This window comes from Moschus berezovskii, chromosome 10 (assembly GCF_049115385.1).
Source record: "Moschus berezovskii isolate FMDL1 chromosome 10, NW_MosBer_1.0, whole genome shotgun sequence".
In the NCBI taxonomy this organism is placed as follows: domain Eukaryota; kingdom Metazoa; phylum Chordata; class Mammalia; order Artiodactyla; family Moschidae; genus Moschus; species Moschus berezovskii.
Window position 1 is genome coordinate 59,330,915 of NC_142469.1, and position 13,305 is coordinate 59,344,219.

The 13,305-nt window shown below is 39.5% G+C and overlaps 1 protein-coding gene across 1 annotated transcript in view; it reads right to left on the bottom strand.

Annotated features, from left to right (window-relative positions):
* UFL1 (UFM1 specific ligase 1) overlaps window positions 1-13,305 on the bottom strand; it is a 65,685-nt gene that overhangs the window by 44,709 nt on the left and 7,671 nt on the right. The window contains exons 4-6 of the mRNA XM_055433128.2: window positions 3,868-3,965; window positions 3,232-3,346; window positions 874-1,004 (exon numbers count right to left, since the gene is read on the bottom strand). Coding sequence (XP_055289103.2) covers window positions 874-1,004; window positions 3,232-3,346; window positions 3,868-3,965 — 344 coding nt within the window. The remainder of the gene's footprint in view (window positions 1-873; window positions 1,005-3,231; window positions 3,347-3,867; window positions 3,966-13,305) is intronic.

Below are 13,305 nucleotides of genomic sequence, written 5' to 3' on the forward strand. Positions count from 1 at the left end.
GAGGAGAACATTTCAAGAAGAAGACATAATTGGAGTTAAATGGTGCTCCAAAGTCAAGTAAAACAAGGATAGGAAATACCCATTAGACTTAACGAGACTGACATCATTGCTATGTAAGTGGAAGAAGCCAGATGGGTAAGCTGAGAAGTGACAGACGGTAAGAAAACTGAGACAATAACTGTAGACATCAATTTGAGATGGTTCCCTTTAAGGAAAGGAATAAACAAGATGGTAGAGGGAATGGAATCCAGGGCTAAGAGAGGTTTGATTGTTTTAAAATGGAGAAATCTGGACATTTATATGCTGGGGGACCAAAAAAACCACTGATATAAATTTAATGACACAGGAGTAAAGAGAAAACTGAGAATGTAGGTTTTCTTAATTCCACACTGGAGTTTTTCACAGAGGCCCCAAACATTCAGTTAAAGTGATTTTGAAAGTACAATGGTTATTCATTAGACTACTAGAATTTTATTTAGTAAAGAGTTCTAAAGTCATCCAGCACCATCTGAGGCTCAAAGAAGTTAGGTGACTAACTTACCTGCTCAAGGTCACATGGTTACTATATGATAGAGCTATGACCCAGGGGTTTCTGACTGCATGCTCGTTCCATGATCTCAGAGTGACTTTATATATGATCTGGATATTCTGCAGAAGTGCATTTGGGTCTTAAGGGTGGTGACGGTAGGAGAAAGAGATGTGGGTTGGAGAGAATGTGGACACATTCTAGAGCCTGGAATTCCCATTCCTATTTCATGGAAGTTCCCTTTCTGTTTAATAAACTAGGGTCCTGAATAAGATTTAAGGAAAAAAAAAAAAGGCAAACAATGAACAAAGAAATGTAAAAATACACATACTTTAAAACTTGCTTACCGGGTAATAGCACTGAACAGTCCACGGATGCGTGCTTTATGTCTAGATACAAAAGCTTCAGTAAATATTACTCCTCTGTTATCAAGATCAATGTGTCCGTTAATAATTCTACCTAGTCGCTGAGTTAGTGCCTGAGGGTAAAGATGGATGAAACTTCTTATTAAAATGATAGAACAAAATTACAGATTTACATTTGTTACAGGTTTACTAAAGTCATGCTGCATGCTGATGTTGTATTAATCATTCGATTGAGTAATTTCAGCAAGCATGAATTAATAAGATATATAAAGTAAAATGAAGACTTAGGGTCTAGGAAACTTCATAATCTTATGGTGAAGACAAGAATTGAATGATTCTAATAACTGATATGTTAAAAAAAATCAGCTACCTGCTAATAAGGCCTATCCATAGGGTAAAATAAAAGAGATTAACCGGTTTTCCAGATATAGGCAGCCTGAAACACAGACAACCAAGACATTTACAAGGATCCTAGAGAGGATGCTATATGGAGCTACTAATACTAACAGAGAAATAAATATTATCCCAAGATTCTGCAACCTAGGGATACATAAGACCTGAAAAGTTATACTCTGTGATGCAAATATTAACAATCTGTGTCCATAAATCTATACTGACAGACAACCTGATTTCTTGGTAACCTGATGAGAGCACTTCTCCACAGCTATACTGTGACTGGGATCAGGTTTATGAAATAAGCTTGGACATATTTCCCTTTTCAGGACAAGTTAAATCTACTCAAGTCAGCCTTGCTGATACTTCTGTGGTACAGGAAAATGCTTTTCAAACAACTTTTTTTTAAGGATTTTTTAAACGCATTTTTTTGCTGCCCCATGAGGTATGCGGGATCTTAGTTCCGTGAGCCAGGATTAAATCCGTGCCCTTAGCATTGGAAGCTCAGAGTCTTATCCACTGGACTGTCAGGGAAGTCCCTCAAACAACTTCTTAGTGAGCTTTTACAATACTGTCTATGATACTGAGAAAAATTAAAACTGAACAAAGAAACCATATATATTTCTAAAATGTATCAGTAGCACAATAAGAAACCACTTGATCTGTTCTGATACTTTAATGTAAAACTGACTAAAAATATCTTTTTTTTGCCTTCTGTGATTTACATGTATTTGCTCATTTTATCTTCTGTAATTTACATACACTTGCTTAGGAGCTTAGTCTCCTGAAATGCTTTGTAAAACAGATCTATATGCTCAATGGTATTTTAGATGCAATGAGGAGAAATCACCCACTTAAAATGAGTGAGTAAATCTGTTTCATTATAAATTAATTTCATGCAATTATGTTTTGGTAATTTCTGTAAGCTGGATTTTCTTAAAGTATACCTAAAATGATTGGCTTTTCCCTTATTTGTTCCAGTAAATATATAAACAAAACCATCATTTATTGAGTACTTCCTCTAGGCCAGCCATTTCACCCGATATACCATGTATATGAAACCTCACTGACATCTATGAGAGACAATTATTCCCATTTTCCGATATGTAACTTGAAGCACAAACAATATAAAAAATAAAAAGCCATAAAAATTAATTTTTCTGACCCTAAGTAACTAAGCAGTGTCATAGACAGAATTCAAATCATGGTCTGTTTAACTTCCACTGTTCCAAACAGACTTCTAAAACATTAAACAACTTTAAGAAAACTGAAATAACAAACAAGGAAATAGCCTCTATTTTCAGGCACCACTGTAATTTAACTTATAAAGATAATCTGATTTGAGTATTGACACAAGTACCAAAAATTAAGAGACTATAAGCCATTCCTTGATTCCTCTCCTTATCACGCTCTCAGTTTAGAGGAGGAAAAAAGGTGACATCAAAAGAAGTTGGTACTACTGACATTTAGGGAAGAAAATTTTCTATTGGGAAGGGACGCTCAGTGTACTGCAGAATGTTCAGCAGCGTCTGTGACCTTTACCACACAAGATGCCAGTAGCACGTCTTATAAATTATAATCTTCATCAGTTGTTTCTTAAATTACAACTAGCAATCAGAACTGAAGATATCCTTGCTAAAGAAGCATTCAATAAAGATATACACTTCTGGTATACTAGGTACTGCATCCAAGCAGGCTGAGACCTTAAGTCTACCAAGTTTAGGATATCTCTGGGTTCCGGAAGATTAAAATCACTTCTAAATAATCTTATCAGAGCCATCAATGTTTAAGTATACCCCAAATAAATTGCTAGAACATAGTCAAAACTAGAAAATAGTCAAAACACTTGCAAAAAAACAAATAATAGTAAGTCTAGTTTCTTTCCACCCTTTAAAACTTGCCATTTATTTGAAAAGACAAATTATACCATTAAGGAAAAAAAAATACCTGTGTCAGAAAGTTTCCAGGAAGATCATAGGTTTTACATAGTTCTGCTATGGTTACTTGACCACTTTCCTGTAATTTATCATTTACTTCTTCTGCTAAACGATCCAAATAGTTCCTAATAGTTTAAATAAAAAAAAAAAAAAGGAAAAACTCAATTAGGAATAATAATTTTCCTCTATCTTTTTATGTTTAATTTCTCCTGCAATAAGACATTCTCCAAAAGTAATTAATACGGTATGTTGAGGTAAACACCATCCATTAATCATATTCTGAAATTTTTCTTATCAATGTAACTAAATGGAAGGTTAATCAAGAAATGCTGAAATTGTTTCAACAATTAAAATTCTACAGTCGTTTTCATTAAGACTTTTTAACAATTCTGCTTTCAGAGTTAAGTTCACATAGGAAAGATGATAACAGTCATGTTTTGTGTTGCTTTAAAACAACATAAAAAATTAAAAGTTTATATTATTCCCAAGTATTCCACACAAGTAAGCACTTACTTTTTAAGTACAATAATGAAAATCAGTACTAGAAGAGTTCTAAAAAATACTGTAGTGCCACAATTATTCTAAATTTAAGTATAAACTTACAAAAAAAGAAACACAAAAATGTATTCTTAATTATTGTACTTACTCATCTATCAACTGTCCCAATACTAGTTGAACATGTTTTTCTGATTTAACAATGTCACCAATTCTATTTTCAATATGAGTCAGATCCACATTAATTACCTGGAAAATAAGTATACATTCTATTAGTGATAAGTTCATATTGTTTTTAAATTTGAAATTCTATATTTTAGAACTTAAAAAAAATGAAAACTTACTTCCCCTGAGGTGAATTTCAAATTGATTTGAAGTATTATAAAAAATATCAAACAATTAGGGGCTTATTTACTTTCATTTCTGAACCTGTACACTTTCACTCGCTGAGAAAGCTTGCACTACAAAAATCACACAACTTTAAAGGTCTTTTCACCTCCAGAGTCCCACCTAGACCCCAGGGAGGCAGACAGGAGTGAGAGGGAACACCTGAAGCAGTGCAACAGGCAGGTCCTGACCTGCTGACATCAAGCAGCGAGTCGGTGAGTCTGTGACCCAAACTGCCCACTGCCTCTGAGCAAACACTGGACTGCTGCCCCATAGGGAGCCTCCTGGCCCAAGGACCATCCCAGCCCTGACTCTCTCACTCAAGAGAGGCTCTGCAGGCCAGCATTCAGGGGGTCAAGCCTGCTGATACATCTCAGCCTATGGTGTGATCCAGGGGCTTGCAAAGAAATCAGCCAAACCCACTGTCAGCGTCATGAATGAGGTTTCTCAGCAGACCCTGGCTGGTGGTTCTGAGGTAGGAGGTAGATGGGTCCCTGAGCTGAACAGCTGGAGTTTGTCAAGTGGAGTAAACTGAACCTTTGCTTCTCCTAGACACTTCAAGGATAAAGTTAATAGCAGAAGCTGAGCTCTGCTGGAGTCAAGAAATAAGATGACTGCATCTATCACTATTGAGGTCAAGATCTCCAGGACTGCACATGTGTAGAAAGACTTGGGGGTCAAAAAGGGAGGGGCGCTATCCCATAAAAGGTGCTGTCAATCTCCAATAGGCTTCCATGCTGGAATCCATCTTGGCAAAAAGATGCATATCAGGAAGAGCCTTGAGTCAAGTCTGAGGTGGGAAATGAAGAAAGATGACTGGTCAGAGGAAATAAAAAACCCAGGAAAAACTACTTCCATATAAGTGATTTAAATCACCTCTCTAGGATGCTCCTCATTAAGGAAGACACTGACACTCTTTCCTGGGTGTGTATTTCTGCTTTGTTTTAAATAGACAGCTTCTTTGTTCTCTTTGCATGTACTATGCTTCCAATAAATCGTGTCTGCTTTAAAATGTCTCTTTGTGGAATTCTTTCTCTGAAGAAGATAAGAACCAAGATCCTCTCACTTGCCAACATCATCTGGGCCATGATTTGGACTGCTACCAAGGTAATTTGCAGGTCTTGCTCAACTATGGCAAGAGATCTCTATCTTCCTTGCTTCTCCTTTGGATTGTGCCTTTCTTTCCTACTTATCTTGCACAGAAGGGCCTGTTTTTCACTACATATGTTCAACAACCTTCTGGGAAAAGATCTTTTGCTTTTTAAACTGCCAGTGCTATCTTCATCAGGTTGAGTGCACAGGCTCCCTGAGGTCTTATCTTTGTTACAAAACACACACATCTGAAATAATTATGCTTCTCAACTCCAATTCCTCCAAGAGTTTTTCCTTTTACTTCTTAGCTGCCCCCCTCACCCTGACCCCAGGCTTTGGCAGCCCATACACTGCTATGGACAGCCTAGTGAGCTGGCCAATTCTCAGTAGATCACAACATAAATTTTATAAATACTCAATCCTGAGGAGTACACCCTAGTGTAGGAAATCTTGTTATAGGACACAGGGGAGATCTGTTGTCTATAAAGGCTTAAGGGAAAACCCGGCAACTGCTTTGCATTGGTTCAAATGTCCACCATAGGCAGGGAAGGAGAGCACCTTGAAAGGAATCAAAGCTGAGCAGAGATATCTGGTTAGAAACCAGTGAGGGAGTAGAGGATGCTCCAAAGCCCATCAGCATAAAGATCAAAGGTAATTCAGAGGATGTTATGAATCCCTTACAGGTGCCTCCTAGTAATGTTTCCAGGATGCTGGACTTCATTTCTAGGAACGCTGTTCTCCATTGCAGGTTATTCAACATGGGAGGATCTCCTTCTAAACCCAAAGAAATACCCCTTGAAAACGCTCCTAGGGCACTGAGTTTTTTTGTTCTTTCTGTCCACTTTCAGTTATAAACACCATTAACAATACCCTTGGGACAACATTTCATCAGCCAGTCTGCCCCTCTTATTAGTGTCAATTTAAGCACTATTTGGTCTAAATTTTAGCTATAAAACTATGAATACAAAAAAAGATAATCTTTTTTGACACTGTGAGACTACAATATTCTTTAGATTCCAGAGAAAACTGGTTAAAACTCTTTTGAAATAGCGAAACTCTTTTGAAATTGCAAAACTGGTTCTTTTTAAAATTTGTTTTTAATTGGAGGATAACTGCTTTACAATATTGTGTTGGCTTCTGCCATACAACATCAATCAGTCATAACTATACATATGTTCCCCTCCCTCTTGAACCTCCCCCAACTCCATCCCACACCTCTAGGTTGTCATAGAGTACCACTTTGGGTTCCCTGTGTTATACAGCAACTTCCCATTAGCTATCTATTTCACACATGGTAATGCCTATGTTTCATGCTACTCTCTCAGTCTGTCCCACCTCTCCTTCCCCAACTCTGTCCACAAGTCTTTTCTTTATGTCTGCATCTCTATTCCTGCCCTGCAAATAGGCTCATCAGTACCGCTTTTCTAGATTCCACATATATGCATTAATAATGTACTTCACTCTGTATAAGAGGCTACAGGTATATCCACCTCACTATAACTGACTCAAATGCATTCCTTTATATGGCTGAGTAACATTCCACTGTTTGTATGTACCAAAACTTCTTTATCCATTCATCTGTGAATGGACATCTAGGTTACTTCCATGTCCTAACTACTGTAAATAGTGCTGTAATAAACACTGGGGTACATGTATCTTTTTGAATTATGGTTTTCTTAGGGTTAAAGTTCCAAAATATAAAAGCACTCATGCAGCTTACTTAAGAAAAATAAACCACCCAATAAAAAGTGGGTGGAAGACTTAAACAGACACTTCTCAAAAAAACTGGTTCTTTTGAATAGGCAATTAGAGAAAGTTAGCTTGTTAAAATATTTTTCTCCTTTGGAATTCTGACCTTGAGAGAAAATACGCCTAGAAGGATGTTTGAAGTTAACGCTTACTATGTCCTTGAGATACAAACACAGCCCACTTTTCCTGGGACTTTGCCCTTGGATTAATTAGCAGAACTTCAAGCCAAGGTTAAAAAAAAAAAAAAACAAACAAAAAACGCAGAGAGGCATTTTAAACCTTGAGCAGAAACTGTGAGATCTCTGTTAGTCTCCAGTACGTGTCTTTGTCTTTGGATAATATTGCCGAAGTTAATCTGTGAGGATCACAACAAATTGTGGAAAATTCTTGAAAGAGATGTGAATACCAAACCACCTTACCTGCCTCCTGAGAAACCTGTATGCAGGTCAAGAAGCAACAGTTAGAACCTTACATGGAACAAGTGACTGGTTCAAAATTGGGAAAGGAGTACATCAAGGTTGTATATAGTCATCCTGCTTATTTAACTTATATGCAGAGTACACCATGTGAAATGCCGAGCTAGATGAATCACAAGTAGGAATCAATATTTCTGGGAGAAATAGTAACACACACAGATATGCAGATGATACCACCCTAATGGCAGAAAGTGAAGCGGTACTAAAGAGACTCTTGATGAAGGTGAAAGAGGAGAGTGAAAAACCTGGCTTAAAACTCAATATTCAAAAAACTAGGATCAGTGCTGTTAAGTTCAAGATGGCGGAGTAGCAGGATGTGTGCTCATCTCCTCCTGCAACACCACAAAAATTGCAACTAGCTGTCAACCAACCATTGACAGGAGAATGCGGCTGCTGCTGCTAAGTCACTTCAGTCGCGTCCGACTCTGTACGACCCCACAGATGGCAGCCGACCAGGCTCCGCCATCCCTGGGATTCTCCAGGCAAGAACACTGGAGTGGGTTGCCATTTCCTTCTCCAATGTGTGAAAGTGAAAAGTGAAAGTGAAGTCGCTCAGTCGTGTCCAACTAGTAGTGACCCCATAGACTGCAGCCCACCAGGCTCCTCCGTCCATGCGATTCTCCAGGCAAGAGTACTGGAGTGGCTTGCCATTGCCTTCTCCGCAGGAGAATGCTAGAACCCACCAAATAAGATACCCCATGTCCAAAGACAAAGAAGAAGCCACAGCGAGATGGTAGGAGGGGCGCAATCACTGTAAAATAAAAATTCCATTCCCACGGGGTGGGTGACCCACAAATGGGAGAACGATAATATCAAAGAAGTACTCTCATTGTTGTGAAGCTTCTGAACCCCACATCAGGCTTCCCAGCCTGGGGATCTGACAAAAGGTACGGGAACCCCCAAGGAATCTGGCCTTGAAGGCCAGTGGAATTTGTCTGCACGACTTCCACAGGACTGAGAGAAACAGAGACTCTAATCTTGGAGGGCACAAACAAAGTCGTGCAGGCACCAACACCCAGAGGAAAGCAGCAGTGACCCCACAGGCGACTGAACCAAAACGACTTGCTAGTCCTGGATGGTCTCCTGTGGAGGCATGGGCTGGCAGGGGCTCACCACAGGGACCAGGGCCCTGGCAGCATCAGGTTGGGGAGGTCTCCCTTGCAGTTCACCATTAATGTTACCATACAGCCCATAGGAACCAGAGGTCAAATTGCAAATATCCATTGGGTCATCGAACAAGAGAGTTCTAGAAAAACATCTATTTCTGCTTTATTGACTATTTCAAAGCCTTTGACTGTGTGGATCACAACAAACTGTGGAAAATTCTTAACAGATGGGAATACCAGTCCACCTGACCTGTCTCTTTAGAAATCTGTATGCAGGTCAGGAAGCAACAGTTAGCCTTGACTAGACAGACCTTTGTTGGCAAAGCAATGTCTCTACCTTAATATGCCCAGGTTGCTCATAACTTTTCTCCCAAGAAGCAAGCGTCTTAATTTCATGGCTTAGTCACAATCTGCAGTGATTTTGGAGCCCAAAAAATAAAGTCAGCCACTGTTTCTCCATCTATTTGCCATGAAGTGATGGAATTGCATGCCATAATTATAGTTTTCGGAATGTTCGGCTTTAAGCCAACTTTTTCACTCTCCTCTTTCACTTTCATCAAGTGGCTCTTTAGTTCTTCTTCACTTTCTGCCATAAGGGTGGTGTCATTTACATTCAGTTCAGTCAGTTCAGTTCAGTCGCTCAGTCGTGTCCAACTCTTTGCGACCCCATGAATCACAGCACGCCAAGCCTCCCTGTCCATCACCAACTCCCGGAGTTCACTCAAACTCATGTCCATTGAGTCGATGATGCCATCCAGCCATCTCATTCTCTGTCGTCCCCTTCTCCTCCTGCTCCCAATCCCTCCCAGCATCAGAGTCTTTTCCAGTGAGTCAACTCTTCACATGAGGTGGCCAAAGTATTGGAGTTTCAGCTTTAGCATCAGTCCTTCCAATGAACACCCATGATTGATCTCCTCCAGAATGGACTGGTTGGATCTCCTTGCAGTCCAAGGGACTCTCAAGAGTCTTCTCCAACACCACAGTTCAAAAGCATCAATTCTTCGGCTATCAGCTTTCTTCACAGTCCAACTCTCACATCCATACATGACCACGGGAAAAACCAGAGCCTTGACTAGATGGACCTTGGTTGGCAAAGTAACATCTCTGCTTTTTAATATGCTATCCAGGTTGGTCATAACTTTCCTTCCAAGGAGTAAGAGTCTTTTAATTTCATGGCTGCAATCAGCATCTGCAGTGATTTTGGAGCCCCAAAAAAGAAAGTCTGACACTGTTTCCACTGTTTCCCCATCTATTTCCCATGAAGTGATGGGACCAGATGCCATGATCTTTGTTTTCTGAATGTTGAGCTTCAAGCCAACCTTTTCACTCTCCTCTTTCACTTTCATCAAGAGGCTTTTGAGTTCTTCTTCACTTTCTGCCATAAGGGTGGTGTCATCTGCATATCTGAGGTTATTGATATTTCTCCTGGTAATCCTGATTCCAACTTGTGCTTCATCCAGAGCAGCATTTCACATTGTTCTCTGCATATAAGTTAAATAAACAGGGTGACAATATAAAGCCCTGATGAACTGCTTTCCCGATTTGAAACCATGTCTAGTTCTAAATGTTGCTTCTTGACCTGCATACAGATTTCTCAGGAGGCAGGTCAGGTGTTCTGGTACTCTCATCTCTTTCAGAATATTCCACAGTTTGTTGTGATCCACAGAGTCAAAAGCTTTGGCGTAGTCAATAAAGCAGAAGCAGATGTTTTTCAGGAACTCTCTTGCTTTTCTGATGATCCGGTGGAAGTTGGCAATTTGATTTCTGGTTCCTCTGCATTTTCTAAAACCAGCTTAAACATCTGGAAGTTCACAGTTCATGTACTGTTGAAGCCTAGCTTCGAGGATTTTGAGCATTATCTTCGTGGAGTGTGAGATGAGTGCAATTGTGTGGTATTTTGAATTCTTTAGCATAGACTTTCTTTGGGACTGGAATGAAAACTGACCTTTTCCAGTCCTGTGGCCACTGCTGAGTTTTCCAAAATTGCTGACACACTGATTGCAGGACTTTCACAGCATCATTGTTTAGGATTTGAAATAGTTCAACTGGAATTCCATCACCTCCAATAGCTTTGTTCGCAGTGATGTTTTCTAGGGCCCACTTGACTTGGCATTCCAGGATGTCTGGGTCTAGGTGAGTGATCACACCATCATAGTTACCTGGGTCATGAAGATCTTTTTTGTATAGTTCTTCTGTGCATTCTTGCCACCTCTTCTTACTATCTTTTGCTTCTATTAGGTCCATACCATTTCTGTCCTTTACTAAGCCCATCTTTGCATGAAATGTTCCCTTGGTATCTCTAATTTTCTTGAAGAGATCTCTAGTCTTTCCCATTCTATTCTTTTCCTCTATTTCTTTGCACTGATCCCTGAGGAAGGCTTTCTTATCATTCCTTGCTATTCTTTGGAACTCTGCATTCAAATGGGTATATCTTTTCTCCTTTGCCTTTAGCTTCTCTTTTCTCAATTATTTGTAAGGCCTCCTTACACAGCCATTTTGCCTTTTTGCATATTTTTTTTCTTGGGGATGGTCTTGCTACCTGTCTCCTGTACCATGTCACGAATCTCTGTCCATCTCTTCAGGCACTCTATCAGATCTAATCCCTGGAATCTATTTGTCACTTCCACTGTATAATCATTAAGCAATTTGATTTATGTCATACCTGAGTGGTCTAGTGGTTTTCCCTACTTTTTTCAATTTCAGTCTGAATTTGTCAATAAGGAATTCATGATCTGTGCTACAGTCAGCTCCCAGTCTTGTTTTTGCTGACTATATAGAGCTTCTCCATCTTTGGCTGCAAAGAATATAATCAATCTAAGTTCGGTATTGACCATCTGATAATGTCCATGGTAGAGTCTTCTTTTGTGTTGTTGGAAGAGGGTGTTTGCTATGACCAGTGCATTCTCTTGGGAAAACTCTGTTAGCCTTTGCACTGTTTCATTTTGTATTCCAAAGACAAATTTGCCTGTTATCTCTTGACTTCCTATTCTTGCATTCCAGTCCCCTATAATGAAAAGGACATCTTTTTTGGTGTTAGTTCTAGAAGGTCATGTAGGTCTTCATAGAACCGTTCCACTTCAGCTTATTCAGCATTTCTGGTTGGGGCATAGACTTGGATTACTATGACATTGAATGGTTTGCCTTGGAAACGAACAGAGCTCACTCTGATTCCTAAGATGCTGATGTTCACTCCTGCCATCTCCTGTTTGATCAGTTCCAACTTACCTTGATTCACGGACCTAACATTCCAGGTTCCTATGCAATATTATTCTTTACAGCATCAGTCTTTACTTCCAGCACCAGTCACATCCACAACTGGGTGCTATTTTAGCTTTGGCTCCGTTTCTTCATTCTTTCTGCAGTTATTTCTCCACTGTTCTCCAGTAGCACACTGGGCACCAACCAACCTGAGGCGTTCATCTTTCAGTGTCCTATCTTTTTGCCCATTCATACTATTCATGGGGTTCTCAAGGCAAGGATACTGAAGTGGTTTGCCATTCCCTTCTCCAGTGGACCATGTTTTGTCAGAACTCTTCACCATGACCCGTCCATCATGGGTGGCCCTACATGGCATGGTTCATGGTTTCATTGAATTAGACAATGCAGATGGCCAAAAACATGAAAATATGCTCAATATCACTAATTATTAGAGAAATGCAAATCAAAACTACAATCAGTTATAACCTCACACCAATCAGAACAGCCATCATCTGTAAGTCTTCAAACAATACATACTGGACAGAGTGTAGAGAAAAGGGAACCCTCCCAACAGTTTGTGGGCATGTAAAACTGGTATAACCATTACAGTGAACAGTATGAGGTTTCTTAAAAAACTAAAAATATAACTACCACATGGTCCAGTAATCTCACTCCTGGGCATACATCTGGAGGAAAGCATATTTTGAAAAGACACATTCACTCCAATGTTCACTGGGGAACTATTTACAGCAAGTAAGACATGGAAATAACATAAATGTCCACTGACAGAGGAATAGATATAGAAGATGTGGTACATATATAGAGTGGAATATTACTCAGCCATTAAAAAAGAGTGAACTAGAAAAGAAGCAAAAAGCAAAGAAAAAAGGGAAAGATATACCTTTTTGAATGCAGAGTTCCAAAGAATAGCAAGGAGAAAGAAGAAAGCCTTCCACAGTGATCAATGCAAAGAAATTGAGGAAAACAATAGAATGGAAAAGACTAGAGATCTCTTCAAGAAAATGATGGGCTCAATAAAGGACAGAAACGGATGGACCTAACAGAATCATAAGATAGTAAGAAGAGGTGGCAAGCATACACAGAAGAACTGTACAAAAAAGATCTTCATGACCCAGGTAATCACGATGGTGTGATCACTCACTTAGAGCCAGACATCTTGGAATGTGAAGTCACGTAGGCCTTAGAAAGCATCACTACAAACAAAGCTAGTGGAGGTGATGGAATTCCAGTTGAGCTATTTCAAATCCTAAAAGATGATGCTGTGAAAGTGCTGCACTCAATATGGCAGCAAACTTGGAAACCTCAGCAGTGGCCACAGGACTCAACAAGGTCAGTTTTCATCCCAATCCCAAAGAAAGGCAATGCCAAAGAATGCTCAAGCTACTGCACAATTGCACTCATCTTACACGCTATTAAAGTAATGCTCAAAGTTCTCCAAGCCAGGCTTCAACAATACATGAACCGTGAACTTCCAGATGTTCAACCGGCTTTTAGAAAATGCAGAGGAAACAGAAATCAAATTGCCAACATCTGCTGGATCATCGAAAAAGCAAGAGAGTC